This window comes from Ostrea edulis, chromosome 4 (genome assembly GCF_947568905.1).
Source record: "Ostrea edulis chromosome 4, xbOstEdul1.1, whole genome shotgun sequence".
Taxonomy (NCBI): Eukaryota; Metazoa; Mollusca; class Bivalvia; order Ostreida; family Ostreidae; genus Ostrea; species Ostrea edulis.
In genome coordinates, this window is record NC_079167.1 from 73179666 (window position 1) to 73198182 (window position 18517).

Sequence of the window (18517 nt, forward strand, 5' to 3'; positions counted from 1 at the left end):
CCTTATTTAAGGTATTCCATGTATAATGAAAGGATAATGAACAATTTTGAAGGATTTAGATCAACATAAATGTTTATTGTTAAATAATGATGAAAGTGAAGCAGATGAAATTCACATGAATGGTAAATGATTAGAAGCTGACCTTTTTGCACTTAAGACTTTTTGGAAGAGTTGTCTGCCCTTTGTAAAAATAAGAAAAATCTAATTTTCTAAAAATATGTGTGGTCAATGATTAATTTTATTTCATATTTTCACTAAGAGAAAGTGTTTGTAACTTTCTACCAAGATATTTGTATGAACATATAATTTGTTTTTTAAAATATTGTAATAAAACATGCTTTTCCCATATACTTCAATGTTAAATTCTAGGTGAAATAAATCAAGCAGTAAACAAAATTTTGAAAATTCCTATGGTGGATTATTTTTATTTGATGAACCCTTCAAAATGATATCATGATTACAAAAATTCCACCATCCATTTATTAGATATGAAATATGGTCATTATACATTGAATACCTTAACTCTATACAAGTACAGTTTTAAACGAAGTGTCATTGGTTGGTGGTTTAGAGGCTATGATGTACTTTCTATGGTGATTTAGAGGTTATGGTGTACTTTCCAGGGAGCTTACAGCGGGTTGCTGCTTGGCTTGTCATTTTTTGGTGATTTAGAAATTGTGTTATACTTTTCCAGGGAGCTTACAGCGGGTTGCTCCTTGGTTTGGTGTTCATGTTTTGGATTGGAGTAGGAGCTCAGATCTATAAACCATACAATCCCAAGGCACCGATAAACATTACGGGATGTAATTGGAATCTCACAACGACAGCTGCACCAGCCACCGTGTCCGCATTCAATCAGTCCATAGTCTCCACTTCCGCCACGCCCTTCTTCAACTCCACTGAGCCCGCCCCCGTGACTGAAGACGAGTATGTAGTATAACTATTAATTTCTCCTGTAGTGTATAACGATCCAGGTATTACATATACAATATCTATAATCTTTATGAAATGCACGATGATGTAAAGCATTATATAAAACCAATGTTGGATGGAACATCATTAAATTTTTCTCTGCCTTTCAATTCACTTGCTGAAGCCATTTTCGCAAAATATATATTAAGTGACGCCTTCTTTCACCCACAACTGACATTTCTTTCTGACACCCCCACCTGCGCACACAGAATTATATATCCTATGCTGTTTTATGAAATGACCTTTTGTTTGACTTTCAGGTCCGTGCTCGCACCACTGTACGCATTATCCTACATGTGGTACAGCGCCACCGCCGTCCTCTTTGTGGTAGTAGTGGGTCTCATCGTCAGCTTACTGACAGGTACCCATATTGCAAAATCAAAGCACGTGACAAATTATTTCATTATCTATTATTTTATTTATTGCTTATAAGAGTTACGAGATTAATCACCGTTCGTTATCTTCGCCTTGCCCAACAATATATTTTGTATTCCTTACAGGAGTTATGAGATTGAACACTGTTCATGGTCTTCATCTTTCATTGATCAGTGTTCATTAACTTCACTTGTGCAGTATTGTAAAGGGATAACATGACAGATTGAAAATAAATATATGTACACCAAAATTAACACTGACATTTTCTTCTATAGCAACCATAACTTTTAAGGTTTATTCATAGGTCCCGAAGATCCAAAGAAGATAGACCCTAAGTTGATATGTCCATTGTTTGACATCCTTTTCCCCTATTTACCAGAAAAAATCAGGAAGCCAATGAGGTTTGGAGTGAGACATGATGAGGTTAGCCCATTTATTTATTGCGTCTGAATTTCAATGTCTTTTTATGATACAAAAGAAATCTGCTCATTGTTCGCATTTGTAGCACTTGATCTATTCCTAAATGATATTTTAATACGAAATTACATGTAGGATAATATTTTACATCCAGTTTGATTTGACTATTTCCTTTATATGTAATCCCGTAAACGCTTCCAGGTTGACAAGGAATCTAAGGAAGGCGGAATATTTGCGGACATAAACACAGATGTTCTGAACCAGGAAATCAAAGTCGATTCCGTAGAAAAGGGGAAAGAAAGGGAGGCAAATGGCTTCGTGAAAACAGAAAATGGAAACGCTCCGACAAAAAATGGAGTTGAAAATGGAGGTTATGCCGTAATCGAAACTGAATTTGTATCTCACCTATAACGACATTAATTTCGAATTTTACATTTTGTTGACTTATTTTCGCTACAAGAAACGAACTATACACCACTGACATTTTGACGAATGTTAATTATTGATTTATAATACCATTTAGATGTGTAGTTGAAAGTGACACAGCTAAGCATCGAGAATGATATGGATGAAATGGAATTGCATAATTATTTATCTGACAATTAACTGCTTTTCATCGAAAGTGAAAGTAAATGATCTCGCTCTTACGCCAACAAACGTTAAGGATTTAACGGGAGAGTATGTCAATGGGTCATTCACCAGAGTACGGCACAATGAGAAAACAATTGAAATTCAAATGTTGCGCGTTGTGGTTTATTTGACCCCTGGTACGATCACATACATGTACCACATGAACACCTTCGTAAACCATAAATATCTAGAACTGTGTGCCTGTCTTCCCAAAGCCATCAACCGCTTTTTAAATTCTACTTCTTCTCAAAACTTTCCAAAAAAAAAAAAAATACATGAGCATCATCTTTGAAAACAAACACCGTTATTTGCATTTTATATATTCGCCATGCCCACACACTATTCTGAAAAGATCATTTCTGGAGACTCTCTCAGATGACCGTTGATTCCTGTAGTCTGTAAAGACGATTTTATTTGTTGTATTTTCGCGTATAACACATATCAACTCAACATAGCCCAAAGTTACGACTTTCACAATTGTACACCGTTGTGTGTTCGATGTCGGGAAATAAAGAGTTTTGATGACATTTGTAGCATCTTCTTGATCCGATCCCAAATGATATTTTAGTACGAAATCAGGATAGAGAACAAAGTGAGAATTGGGAACAGAGAGAGGAATTTTAAAAACCTTTATTAGTGCATAATCCAAAAACCTCTGTCATTGCTGTTAATTCGCCGAGCCGGGAGTTGTTAGTGAATTCGTTCTCTATACATATACCCGGGTTTGGCTGCTAACTGTCCTGAAGTAAGAGACCATTTCTAAAGATTGTACTACTTTTCTAACTTTTGCTTCAGACCCAAAGTGAATAGTCCATGAAATTAATGATGCATGTTTCTCTAACCCAATCCATACCACATGTACGTCCCTATTTTCTATTAACCATGAGTGAATGTTAACGTTTGATCGACGACTGATGGACATTTGTCAAAGTGCTCACCCGTGTGGCTCATGACCTGTGCAGCATCACTGGGACATGCATCGTAAAAGTGTTTGAAATCACAATTGAGGTGTTTTGTAAAATGTCTTTTTTCTTTACATGTTGTTTTTAGTCTTCAATAAATATAGGACTAGTTCATCGTATTAGCATGCAATTCGATAAACATGATAACAGAAATCCAAGAACCAACTGTTCTTTTTAGATTATTATTGTTTTTGTTTTTTCCGATACATGTACAATAATGTTCTTATGTCAAATAAAATTCATCAATAGAGAATATACTTGTAATTGTTCATGATTTATTCTTTGATAGCATGTATCTTCACACAGTCATCTTTGAATGTTCTTGATTAGTAAATACAGAATGGACTGTACAAATGTAGTTGATAGCTCCCAGAAAATAAAGAAATTAATCATACCTACTCAAGTCCGTGTGTTGTGACGTTCCCCAGAACCCTGTAAAGTCTTCTTCGTTAGATATTCTACACTGCTAAGTTTCATTTATATGTCGATTTGAAATACCCCAGTGAATTAAATTAAAATAAAAGAACCAACGTCTTCCATATCTGCTATATATACTCAGACTCCCTATCATGTCTTCAGTCAATAAACAACATGAATATTGATCATCCATATATTTTAGATATCTTACACCGGTACTATCTTTTAAATAAACAAGGTAAAATAGTTGAGTTCTGCTGGATCCCAAGTCACATTGGTATCCATGGCAACACCAATGCGGACAAAGCGGCAAAATACACTTCAAGATGATATTGTGCACTTCAAAATTCCATACACTGATTTTAATAAAACTATATGTAGATTTTCTTTTTCAAATATATTGGGATTTCTGTGACACAAGGAAACAAATCGTGTAACATCGTACATTGTAATGAAACGCCAATACAAAGTGATTACTTTTACAGAAAAAATTGAAAACTGTTGATATACACGAATTTTTTTAAAAACCTGTTTATATATTTTTAACTTTTATGTCCGTCGGATGGGACGTTAAAGGGTGTCCCGTGTCAGGGAGCACAACCCACTTGGCACGCAAAAGATCGTTTTCCTGATGTTCGAAAAAAGAGTAGGCTCACTGGGGGTCGTCAGGGAAATTCAAACACTCACAACCAAACAATGCAATTAGTTAACCCACAGGCACCTGAAGTATGGACATTACTACCAGTATGTGGCTGATTTGATTAACAGCATCTCTATTGCACACGAAATGGCCAGAAGTACCTTAATAAACTACGCAGAGTATCCTGAAGCGTGACTATGATCTCAAAGTACTGGGGCATTCCTACAAAGTAGGAGATGTCGTTTACGATTTGGATACAGCGACAGTTAAGGGTATGTGCCGCAAGTTGAGTCCTATTTATTGATTGATTGGGGTTTTACGCCGTTAAGGGTATGTGCCGCAAGTTGAGTCCTATTTATTGATTGATTGGGGTTTTACGCCGTTAAGGGTATGTGCCGCAAGTTGAGTCCTATTTATTGATTGATTGGGGATTTACGCCATTTTACGGCGGTTAACCACAGGCACCTGAAGTATGGACATTACTACCCCCCCCCCCCCCCTTTGTTTTGATATAATAAAAAATTGGTGACAAGAATTTCTCTGAAATGTGTGAATTCCCAGTCTACCTCATCCCTCTTTCGATTCATGTAATCGTTTCACGCGTTTTGTAAGCTTTAGAGATTGGCCTTCTACCGGTATAATAAAATGAACAAGATAAGAAACAAAAATTTGTAAACAAACAGGGGGTCCCCGCTTCGGCGCACATTTTCCAAGTAATTATAGTGTTACCTAAGGCATTTTGGTGAGCGGCAGGTCAGGGAGATGTCATACTACAAGTCTCTTCAACTCAAAACCCATCTCATCTTTTTTATTTGTCACAATCTTGCGTGCTTTGATCGGACAGGGTTTCTTCTCTTCCACTGGCAGCCAAAAAAGAGGTCACCGGAGGTCACAGTATATGAATTTGTTACGCGTCGTGTGATTGGTCCGCAATGACACTAAAGTCTTGTTGAATCTCGGGAATTTTCATAGCGGTAGAGAAAACTACGGAAACCGATGACGGAAAACAAGCGAAAAAAATCATCGTAACTCTACCACAGCTTATGGGCTTTCTTAAATTAAGATATTCTTGTAAATGTTAATAAATATGGCTGCTTTAACATTATTTCGTGATATTCTGAATGCTGACGAGAGAAGATCGCCGCGTCGTAATCGCATTTTTAGGGACAGAAGCCAAGTTCTCGATACTTTGACAGACATAGAACTGGTGGAACGATATAGATTCCCGAGATTCGTCATACTCCAGCTGACAGATGATGTAAAGGACCTTATTCATCCTAACACAAGATGCTACTCTATTCCTGCTCACATTCAGGTATTGTTTTTTTTTGGGGGGGGGGGGGTATATGCTTATTCCGCTGGTATGAAACGGGGGAAACAATGGCCAGAGGCATTTCTGGATGAACTGATGAAATTGCAGTGACCACATAAGTTTCAAAGTACACTACATGCTGTAATACATATAAAGAAACAACTAACTTACAGTTAATTCATTGAATAACCTTAAAATATATCCTGGATATGAAGTGCAATTTATATGCCGCCAGAAAATTTCCTTGTCACACAGTTGTTCCAAAATTCAAAACTAAGAATAAACAAACGGGGCGCAACTAGATCTATGTTATTCAGGATTTGAAAGTTATCTTCCTTTGTTCACGTAAGACTCAAAAAGTTCACCATACTTTACAAAAAGAAGGAACGAAGGACTATATAATTTTTCAGCGTGTTGCAAATGGCATCAAAATTGGTACCGTATAAGTTTTACATTATGACCCCTGGGTCGAGACCTCTGCTGGTGGACTGTTAGTCGCCGAGGGTCTCTACAGCCCAGTAGCTAAGTACTTCGTTACTAGCTTGAAAATACGGATGTATATTTAATTGCTGTTATAAAATTTAGAAATTCATTTCAAAATTAAGGATGATCTTCCTCACGCATAGCTCTTATCCTTAGACGAATTTGACTCCACATTTTTTGGCACGCTGTTTTTGGCTATAATAGCTCTAAAACTTCCTTGTTATTTCGGATTTCAAACATTTCGGTTGAGCATCACTGAAAAGACATTATTTGTCGAAATGCGCATCTGGTGCATCAAAATTGGTACCGTATAAGTTTTACATGCAGAACAAATGTTTTTTATGACAAATAAAATCAACGAAGAATTACATATTTTTTAATGCACACAATTATACTTTATTATGTCTCCTGCGGGGGTGTTGTTGCTTCTGTCTGTCTGAAATTTTTGATATTGTTGCCATCGGGGGTGCCAGAGTGTGTAACAAACGCATCTTGACTTTATATAAAGTAACACGTTTTCCGCTCTCTTTACAGATTTACAAATGCTGTATGCAAATTTCCAGGATCGACACATGATGCCTACATCCTGAACAACAGTTATTTGCCGGAGTGCGTGTCCAATCTGCCTGATGGAGGTTGGTTATTAGGGGATTCGGGATACCCCTTAAAGGAATGGCTGATGACCCCAATCAACAATCCCAGAACTGGCCAAGAAGAGCGGTACAATGTAGCACATTGCAGAACGAGAAATGTCATTGAAAGGGCATTTGGTGTACTGAAAGCCCGTTTCAGGTACATGCAAACATTGTTTCTTCATGGAATACATGCACTTTATTTTCATCATCATACCTCACAAATTAAGGATATATAAATTTTGAATCCTCTAAGGTGCCTACACAAGACAGGTGGTTGTTTACCATACAAACCATCGAAATGTGCAAGAATAATTGAATGTACCATGCGGCTACACAACCTCGCTATTGAAAGGAATGTTCCCTTGATGGAAATTGCAGAGCCAGAGACTGTGGATCCAACCATGCATCGTCAGTTTGCAAATGACAACAGCGATGCTGCCACAGTTAGAATGAGGATTGTCCAGAGATTTTAAAGGTAAGAATATTTCAAAGCGCAACCATTACAATTCTATTAACCAAATTCATATTTAAGAAAATGCATTCAGGTCGCCTTGTCCTAAAGGCTAACTTATTATTTCAGTTATGTCAATGGAGGCCAGCAACATTCTTAAAGGAAAGCTTAATATTTTTCCGATCGTGTGGAATGGAGTTTCTGAATCTCGCCGAGGATTGGATTAAAGAAAACAACTATTTTCCTTTCGTGAATAGAAATGTGCACAATGTCGAGTTTTTGCAATAGACAAGTGGTACTTCAATGGAATGTTATTACATGTTCTTCATCAATGTAGAGGGAGAGAATTTTATTATGTTTTCATATAATTATGTTATAATGATTTCTTTATATATATTTAAACGCTGAAAATGAACTTGCTTTAATTTTATATATATGCAAGGTGAAGATAACGAACAGTGATCAATCTCATAACTCCTACAAGCAATACAAAATAGATAGTTGGGCAAACACGGACCCCTGGACACACCAGAGGTGGGATCAGGTGCCTAGGAGGAGTAAGCATCCCCTGTTGACCGGTCACACCCGCCGTGAGCCCCATATATATATATATATATGGCCCGCCCCTACCATTTATATATATATATGTAAAACTTATACGGTACCAATTTTGATGCACCAGATGCGCATTTCGACAAATAATGTCTCTTCAGTGATGCTCAACCGAAATGTTTAAAATCCGAAATAACTATGAAGTTTTAGATCTAAATATAGCCAAAAACAGCGTGCCAAACAAGTGGAGCCAAATTCGTTCAAGGATAAGAGCTATGCATGAGGGAGATAATCCTTAATTTTGAAATGAATTTCTAAATTTTTTAACAGCAATTAAATATACATCCGTATTTTCAAGCTAGTAACGAAGTACTTAGCTACTGGGCTGTAGAGACCCTCGGGGACTAACAGTCCACCAGCAGAGGCCTCGACCCAGGGGTCATAATGTAAAACTTATACGGTACCAATTTTGATGCACCAGATGCGCATTTCGACAAATAATGTCTCTTCAGTGATGCTCAACCGAAATGTTTGAAATCCGAAATAACTATGAAGTTTTAGATCTAAATATATATAAATATATATATATATATATATATATATATATATATGGCCCGCCCCTACCATTTTTCACAGATTATAATTAGAATTGTTAATTATAGGCGGATCCAGGAATTTGTCAAGGGGGGAGGGGGTGTCTAGCAGTTGATAATTTACGTACTTTTCACAACCTCTACTCTTTGCTAGTGTACATAGCATCTTAGGATATCAGGAGACATTTTTTGATACATGGAAATGCGTAGTTTTACTACTTGTTTCCTAAGTCCCAGTAATTCTGATCTCCATACTCGGACCTTATTTCGCAATGAAAAAGAAAGAGATTAAAGGAATCAATCTGAAGGTTACTCCCAATAGGCCGGGGGGGGGGGGGGGGGGGGGGGGGGGCGCATACAGCATTCTGACCATTTTCCTGGCACTTCTTTTCACTTCCAAATTGTCTGCTTCTTGAACAAACTTATATCTCATTGGTCATATTTATCGTAGAATTAAAATGATATAATGGTGTTGATAAATTTTAGTGATGTAAGTATCCAATGGGACTCCCAAGACTCGTTAAAATTGAATAGATCTTAAACTTTTTGATCCACTAAAGGGGGGAGGGATCCGAATCCCCTGGACTCTTCCTCTGGATCCGCACATGGCATCAATACACTCTAGAATCTCTAGCACAGCTTTGATTAAGAAGAAATAGAACCTCGATTTATGACATTTTATTATGAGAGACAGAGTGTAGTCTTTGCCCTTTTCACAAATATTGACTGCAATGTGTTCTAAAGCCAAGCAACTATATTGTAATTTGATACATATTATTTCGTAAAACTTGTATTCCTTTAACAGACTGATCCTAGTCAAATACACAGAAATGATTGCACATCAATATATAAAATCAATGATCCTAATGATAGGAAAATTTTCAAATATTATATGTATTTTTATGTAAAACTTTGATCTTCGAACGAGGCCTCCATCTCACCCACATGGGACAATAACATACAAAGAACATTTATGATCAGATACATATACAAAAGTCTACACTATCTGGAAATGATTGTATATCAATATGCTTAATATCATATTAATTGTAGTTCTTGAGAAGAAGATTTATAAAGATTTATCTAATATATTACCCTTGAAAACTATAGAAAATCCTAAGACAAATGTGTATGTCTGTTGTAAGTAATGAAATTATAACAGCAAAGTACAACATACAATGCATAAAAATTAATAATTATCCCGGTAAATGATATAAAAACGATATCAAATCATATACAAATTATATGATTAAAATTAAGATGAGACATGTGATGTTAATGAAGATAGGTCAACTCAGAACTTAATTACAGGAGACAATGAAAAAGGTGGTGATCTTCCACCAGGCTGCAATGACTTGGAGATCCTCTCTAGAGCTGCTGTACTTTGTTGTTGTAGTTTCAGCATTTCCTCCATGATTTCCAGCTTTCTCTTCCGGTATGTTTCCAGCTTCTCCATTTTCTCCTTCTCCATGGACAAGTATTGGATTTCAGGGCTGCTCTTCAACTCCTAAATGCCAAATTCAAAACAATGTACATATTATTTGAGGAAGCAAAACTATCTCATTGAAAATCATCTCTAACGTAAATATTTTTAAGATACACTTCGATCATTATTCCTTCAGAACTACTCACCATGTTTCTGTTCCTTTATTCACCATGTTTCTGTTCCTTTATTCACCATGTTTCTGTTCCTTTGTGCTTTTCTTGTTAACCCTAGGCCTGCATTCATTTCCTTCTGTGATACAAGTTATAAAATAGAAAGATATCATTTAGGTATTCAAAACCAATGTGTGTTATAGTGCTCATCTATCACAATCAGTTAGAGAAAATGCAGCTTACTGTGAAAATCAGAGTTGTATGGAAATGCTGCATTTTATCATTAAGATTAAATTTCTTATATTTCATTTATTTATCAAAGTTCCAATTTAAGAGTTTAAGGAAGTACTCTACATCGTCATAATGGCTGACTTCCTTTTAAAAGATGGATGAAAATATAAATATCAGCAATATTTGTCTATTCATTTGAAAAATTCTCGCCTAACTGAGTAGCTCAGTAGATTAGCTCGTCGACTGCCGATCGATCGCGGGTTCGAGTTCAACAGGGGTTTTAAATTTTTCTCAGATTGCTTTCAACTAAAACGGCATTTTTTGACTAAATAAAGTAAATTTGAAAGTTTTCATTTTCAAAATATTGTTGTACGCATCCTCCACTTTTCACCCATATCAAATTTCTCTGGTGTAGCATACCTCCTTAAATCCTGATGTATTTAATATCATTTTCAATATGTGACATGACATGTTTGCAACCATGTATAATTTCACATTTCTTTCACTGTATAATAAAATCTTACTTGCAACATCCACTAACAGGTCTATACAGGTTCCACTTCCTACTGTTAAGGAATAAATTATAAAAAGAGGAACAGAGGTCACATTGCTCACCCAAATCACATTGATTCTGCAGTTGTTCAGCTGTTTTGAGTTGTAATTATTTTTATGAATCTTCATTCCCATGAAAGTTTTGACCACATATTGTGGAGAAAAGATTGCCCCTAAATTCTTAAGATCAGATAGGATTGATGGAAGTGGAAGGCTAGTAGACAAGGAGTTGGCAGTGAATGGAAGGATGATTCCCATAAGCAAAACCATGAAAGCCATGCTAAACAACCAAATGGACTATCGAAGAACAAACTGATGCATCTTCTCTAACATCAAATGATCTATAGAAATTGTTATGGGGTATTGGGGAAGAACTGCCAGGCTCTGAAAAGAAAGCAAAGGAAAAAGCTATCAAAATTTAAAACACGTTATTTTAAAATATGGAATGATAATTCTGACAGTCACTACTCAGTTATGATAAGTACTCTGTAAAGTACTGCATATATCATTACAAATGAGGAGTACATGAAAAGGTTTCCTTAGCAAGTCCTTGTAGATGTTCCAGGAAAGGTAGAGGCCATACTTACATATCATTGGACAGTCTTCCAGCAGTGACGTTAACCATCTGTCAAATCTCCAGAGTCGCGTGTGGGATTTTCAAATATAAGACAGCAGGAAGGAGAAAGAAAGTATGTTAGCGAGATCACTAAATGGGAATTGCGAATAAAACTCCAAATTACTCGCCCTTGCCTACAGGTGGCGTACGATCCGTTTACGTCCAAGGCGTTTCTAACCTCCATTTTGTGAGAGCGTCACAAGGAAAAGTTTAGATAACAAAGTTCTGGATTATTTTGTAACGATGACAGATTACGGTTCCTGGGACCTCCCTGCGCTGAGAGGTGAACTTCGAAAACGCAATGCAAGAGTTTCTGGGCGGAAAAGCGAGCTTATTGAGAAGTCTTAATGTTTGTCAGTTGCAACCGAATTTCTTCTGTCAGATCGATTAAATAAATGACATTCAATACACTTCAACGTTTTTCAATACAAATCAATTTTTGATTAAGTTATACATGCTTAATCCGTAGTTTTGGTTGACTATATAATAATTCTTTATAATCAGCGGTTGAATTACATATGTTTAAAACAATAAGATGCGGACCTACCAACCCCCTCTCGAGAATGAATATCGATAATTTAGAATCTATCTATATCTTGTAAAAAAAAAAACAACCAAAAAAAAAAAAAACGTTAAGCTGTAAAATATGTAGTAAGGGTGATGTATAATATCTCTTTATAAATACACTGTAGAGAACGTAAACATATTGCAAGTTACTTCACATTTAACAAGTTAATTAACACTTTATTGGCCTGCGGTATTTTGTACCACTTGCGTGGTTGAATTGCTACTTTTAAGATGGCTTCACCTCTTAGGCGATATCGTAAGAAAGTTAAGCCATGGCATTTTGATTTCAGACTGGAAGCATATGATCGCAATTTTGATTTTGGTGGTGGTGAGAGAGTAGAAAGAGAGTACAGCATGGAAGTTCCCAATTATGAGAAATACAAGGACATCAACAAGGACACAGCCATAACAAGAATAAGAGAAGAAGCAGTGAGTGCATATGTGGGGAAAATGAATAAAGTGATTGATTCAAATGTGAAATACATCTATGAAAGCAAGTTTTTAAAGTATGTGAGGTTAGCATGTGAAGATGGAATGTATTTCGTTAGAGCTGAATGTAAAGCACAGATGAAAAAGAGTGTTTCTTACAGAGTTGATGGCTGCATAGTGGAATGTCAGTGCGAATGTGCGGTAGGTATGGGTCCAGTTGCTGTATGTAAACATGTGTGTGCAGTTTTGCTTGCTCTGCAGAAGTTTTGTGAGAATGGTGATTTAATAACAGAAGAGACATGTACTCAGAATTTACAAACATTTCACCACACCAAGCCTTACAAAGGGAGCCCAATCAAGGCAAAAGACTTGCCTCCCGCCAATGATGCTAATGTGAATTATGATCCACGTCCCAGAGAATTTAGGAACAAGGCTGGGTATCAAGACACATTTAAAAATGTATGGCTCAATCACCCTGGTGTTAATGCATTGCCAGTCTCTCATTTATATCCTATAGCTAACACATTAGGTGTAGAGGCGGATCACGACTACTTACCTGACACATTGTTAGACACTTGGTTAAAAAATGTAAATATCATTGAAATATCAGATGAGGAAATTGCCAAACATGAAAGGCTAACACGTGGGCAAAGTAGTAATCCTGTCTGGCGTACTGAAAGGCGCAAGAGAATTCATTCATCTAATTTTGGAAGAATTTGTAAAACCACAGAGAGAACTGATTTTAACAAACTTGCAAACAATTTAACAAAACATGTGCCTGAAATTCACGTTCCATCTATTCTTCATGGTAAATGCTACGAGTCTGTGGCCGTTAAAAGTTTTGCAGAAAAATTTCAAGTCGAGTCGAAGAAATGTGGTACATTTGTTTCTAGATTGTATCCTTTCCTGGCTGCTTCACCCGACGCTGTAATTGATGAAAACAGGATCGTAGAGGTGGAATGTCCTTTCAGTGCAAAATATGAAAACATATCGGAGAAAACTGTATCATTTCTACAGAATGTTGAAGGTCGATTAGAACTTAATGTCTATCATGACTACTATTACCAAATTCAGGGACAACTCTTCTGTTCAAATAGAAAAGAACGCATGCTTGTAATAAACACTTTCAAAGATCTGAAAGTTATCTCTGTTCATAGAGACCAAAAATTTATTAATGATATGGTTCTGAAGTTAGAATCTTTTTTCAAAACATACTTCAAGAATGCAGTGTTGAACAAATTTTATTACCACATTTGAATGTCAGATAGAAAAGTTATTGACAAAATAATGTAATTCTGCTTCCCAGCTGATCATATTTTCTTATACAACCATACAAGATTTTATAACACTATTTATGCTCCCAATTATTTTGTTAAATATCACTATTATTTTCCTGTCTTTGTATGAGTTGAAGCATGCTAGATTACAGTTTGTAAAGAAAACAACATGGAAATTAGAAGAAGAAAAACCATGCCTCCTTCATGTATTTTTGTGTCAGCTTGCAGGAAACAGATATACATTATTTTGACCTGTGTTTACATTTGGTATAAGGATCTATCATGCTTAGGCATTTGTACCATGACAATTCATGAAATAAATGATTTAATACCAAAATACATTACTCAACAAATGTAGTATACTTTTTCAATTAGAGAGCTCATACTTCAGATTGGTAGTTACAAGTGAATCTGGAAAAATCTAATGCAATGAGTTTTTTGAAGAAAAACAAAAATGAACAATATGTTCACAAGTATAAACACAACATTGTATCTATGACAGGTCAATATAAACATTTAAGACCTGTGATTATATCAAATGGAAAACTGTAGCTTGCTTAAGATAATATGGATCTGATGTATGGGTTATGTTTTAAATCTTCAGAATGTTTTTCATTTGAAAATGACACAAAATAATATATTATAGACATTTAAGGTGTGCATAAAATACTGAGTTGGGTTCCCACTTACTTTACTATTTTATGTTATAATTTTTTTTTCAAATACTATACTAGGTTCAGAGATTTGGAATTGTGTCTGCATATTTAGTATCAGCTTTCAAAGATGACAAAGAGTTGGCTTCTAAAAAGTCCTATACATGTACTTCATGTCTTTTAACAAAAACTGAACTTGACTTCTTTGAAGATTTCTTAAAAGTAGTTAAGGCTTATACTGAATTTTTATAAGATGCTGATACAATTTATGAATAATTGAGCAGTATTTCATCAAATAGCTAACCTGGGAAAACTCTTTTTCTATAATATAAGAATTTTACATTACCATGAAAATAAAATACAAGATTACGTAACATTTCCTTTAAAAGGTGTGAACGCTCACACCTTTAGTGCACATTCACTAACTATCAAAACAGGTAGATATCCCTAAAGAAAAATTAACTAGCAATACTTGTAAATTATTTGTTGAAAATGGAAATCATTTTGTAAATTACTGTCCTATTTATGATAAACTTCAATTTAAATATTATGATACCTTTAATGCAACATTAAACTGTGGTTCTGATCCCATTAAATACATTTTCAATCTAATTACAATGGTAAAAGATGTTAGTGTAACTATATTTTAAGCACAGAAACGAAACTTCATGTTTGAATTTGTATGATTAAATCTATGTATTACTGTTGTCTATCATTTAACATAATATTGACTGTATGCCAACATGGTGATGTCAATCAATGAATTGAATTACATCAGAGAAACAAAGTCATCATTTGGTTTTTGATTGGTTGAAATCAAGCATATTTAGGCATAGTGCACTTGCGAAAGTTACAAAGTGTGAAACAAACAAAGATAATTTCACTTGCAAGTTTGGTTTCAGTGCTATTCAATGGTCCTTTCAAAATTTTGTAAGTTTTGGCCAAACCTATTAAACGTTCAATGTGAACCCTTTTGCTTGATATTTTTCGATCACGCAACACCGTTTTTCCTGACATGCGATTTCTTTTTTTGAAAAAAGTTGGTATATTTACAGTTATATCTTTAGGTGCAAACAGATCCTGAACATTAAAACCTTTGTCTGACAAGATAAAATCACCAGGTTCACATAGATCTAGTAAAAGGTTTCGTTCCACTAGTTGGCGGTCACTAGCAGAACCTTCATAAGCAGGAGAGACAAAGGACAAGAGGCCACCGGGTGTTGAACCAACAACAACCTTAACAGTGTTTTAGTTTTTGTAGGTTGAAATGTTGACTGTTGAGCAATGGGTGGTTTGGGCTTTTTCACAGAAATCTCTGTACCATCTACAATCACTCTGGTAGTGGGAAACTTGGCATAAAAATCAGGAGAGAAAAAATTGACTAAATCTCTATCAGGTCAAAAGTTAATCTCTTTCCATGAAATTTACCCAAGTTATCCATATATTCTCTACTGTTGTTTGTGACACAGAGAATAAGCTACTGAGCTCAAAGTTTGTTTTGTGTTGTCTTAATTTCATAAGTGTTAAAAAAGCTGATTTTCAATAGACAAGTTCTTAACCTGATTGTAAACATAATTTAAGTGGAAAGCAGCTTCTCCAAGACTGTACAAAACATGTAAAAATCAGTGTAGGATCCAAGTCCTGTATAAAACATGATCCCTTCATTATCAGAGATAAAAAAATTTAACTGACATTAAGGGTGATGGTATTGTCTGACAGGATGTTTCTGTAAATACTGGGACAACTGAACCAGATGGATCACATGTACATTCACTCCTGTCATTATCTGGGATACATTCAAATGAAGTGACTGTTTCAGTAGTACCAATATTGCTGGTAGAAATGTCAGCCTGACACACATCTTCGTGTTGATTGTTTTGACTTATCGATAACGAATCCTCCATTTTTCTAATTCTGGAAAGGCGACGTTTGTTCCTTTCATCATTCAGCTCAAGATTAGTCCATGGAAATACCGATGGAACTGCATTTGGCTTCCTTTGCTTCTTAAGAGGGTCAGTGCCTAAAATGCACACTCGGAAATAACACACAGATTTAACCAAAAAAAATTAAATCCAAATGTTTCTATAAATTTCATATCAAATAGACTGTAACATTTGCATTGATCTGGATAAATTTACAGCTTTGAGAACTTTGCATTTAACTCTTATAAAAAATGTGTAAATTCTATATTAAAAAAAAAATAATTAAAATATCTTAATCCTGTGAATGTTCCTCTTCATTTGCATCAAAAGACAAACTTGAAGTTGAAATAGGCTTGGGCTGGTATTCACTTCTTTGATGTATTGGACTGTACTTCCATGAGTCAGTTGGTCAACATGACATAACAAAATAACCATGATAATGCAAACTTTGATTAAGTTGTAAAAGTTTAACAATTTCATCGCATATTTTGATTAATGTCATATGCATTGAAGAATCCAGACTGTCATTTTCCCTGAAGTTTAAATATAACACAATGTTAACAAAATGTTTTGAATTATAACAAAATTAACAATGCAAGTAAAGTGTCAAAAATTAATAACAATACAGTAATCAACAACAAGGTCTAGGAATGTCCACTGCCTTGAAGTTACAGTAATGTAACTTGCAGGTACAGTGTGATTACAGCCACCCCCCTTCGTCGTACTGATGACGGATGGAAGTGTGTGTGTGTGTGGGGGGGGGGGGGGGGGGGGGGTCAGATTGTTGTCAGCAAGTGTTCGTTAACTCTAAAATTAATCTTTTTAATGAAATGTTAAATATATTCCTGTAAGAACTACCATATTGCGTTCATACATCGATGACACAAAATTTTCCCGGATTATTGACTAGAGGAAATCTTTAATCACACAGGGCCCGGGGAAATTACGTGTATGTTATAAATCCATTGACAGCTGATTGATGACTGTATTATTAAGAATAACTTAAATTTCAACATAAAACATTTAGGCAGAAAATTACGAACTACAGAGCAAATTCTCAACCCACCGTGAATAGTTTCAGCTAGAGTCGTCATCTTTGAAATGTTTATGGCACACGACGCTGCATGGGTGTGGTGTCCAAAACTTCAACCGATCGTTGTCGCTGTTGCGTTTTATTGCTATAATCCACTTTTTTCAGGGCTTCATCTTTTGGGAAGCTTAAGCCCCTGCGGGTCGAGCATCCCGGCACACAACAAGACGGCATTGAAAATTCTGAACCTCTCAATAAAATCGCTATTATCGTCTTCTATACACCGGAAGTCAACAAGGACGTAATCGGATCTTGCGCCACCTATGTTTGAGATAGGGGAAAGAACTGACAAATATTGGCAATTGTTCCCAACCTATTTTAGAGTAAAATTATTACTTATATAAATGTGTGCTATATACTGAGAGGCGATGAGCACTACAGTTTATCAATTGTAAAACTACAATGCTGTTTTAACGTATAAAACTTGTACCAGTATTTTTTATTCCATTCAAAAGCACTCCATCTCAATTAGATTAACATTTTCTAAGAAACAAATATAATCTATATAATAGTGTGTACATTTACACGATAACATTGCATTTCAAATCTTTTTGATGGTATCAAGAGAACGGAAGGCACTATTTCCACCGAACCCTCCAACGACATTATTTTCATTGATGTGGGGATCCGGGTAACTTAGAATAGGTCCTCAGTAGCCCTTGCTTGTCGTAAGAGGCGATTGAATGGGGCGGTCCTTCGAATGAGACCGCAAACACCGAGGTTCCGTGTCACAGCAGGTGTGGCACGAAAAATCCCCCTCCCTGGCCATAAGCGCAAAGCATAGTCCTAAATTTTACAGCCCTTCACTGGCAGTGGTGACGTCTCCATGTGAGTGAAATATTCTCGAGAGGGACGTTAAACAATATTCAATCAATCAACCATTGATGTGGTAGATGGTCATATTGTTGTTCCTCATGTATTGTTTCAAGAAGAAACACTTCCAACAATGAACAACCTGGTACAGGACCGACCTATCAAGACTAAGCCTATGAGGAAGAGATGGTTAAAGGGAAGTTTCGCTTTGACTGGAATATAACTCTTTACTCGTAGACTTCTTGATATTTTGGTGCACAAAACGAAATGTCCGCAGCAGTTTTTGAGTTAACCAAAACATTTCAATGATTGGGGGTACCTGTAAAGTGCGA

The 18517-nt window shown here is 35.8% G+C and overlaps 2 protein-coding genes across 2 annotated transcripts in view; both read left to right on the forward strand.

Annotated features, from left to right (window-relative positions):
* The window catches only part of LOC125668324 (sodium-coupled monocarboxylate transporter 1-like), a 46812-nt gene extending 43203 nt beyond the window's left edge, over positions 1-3609 (forward strand). The window contains exons 12-15 of the mRNA XM_048902303.2: positions 695-927; positions 1233-1333; positions 1652-1770; positions 1966-3609. Of these exons, the coding sequence (XP_048758260.2) occupies positions 695-927; positions 1233-1333; positions 1652-1770; positions 1966-2175 (663 nt within the window). The 3' untranslated portion in view covers positions 2176-3609. The remainder of the gene's footprint in view (positions 1-694; positions 928-1232; positions 1334-1651; positions 1771-1965) is intronic.
* Positions 3610-6731: 3122 nt separating this feature from the next.
* On the forward strand, positions 6732-7628 carry LOC130053846 (putative nuclease HARBI1; the record flags this gene model as incomplete). Its single annotated transcript, XM_056161453.1, has 3 exons — positions 6732-7000; positions 7097-7318; positions 7424-7628. Coding segments are annotated over 2 exons (489 nt in total), but the record flags the coding sequence as incomplete, so codon positions are not given.
* Positions 7629-18517: the final 10889 nt, after the last annotated feature.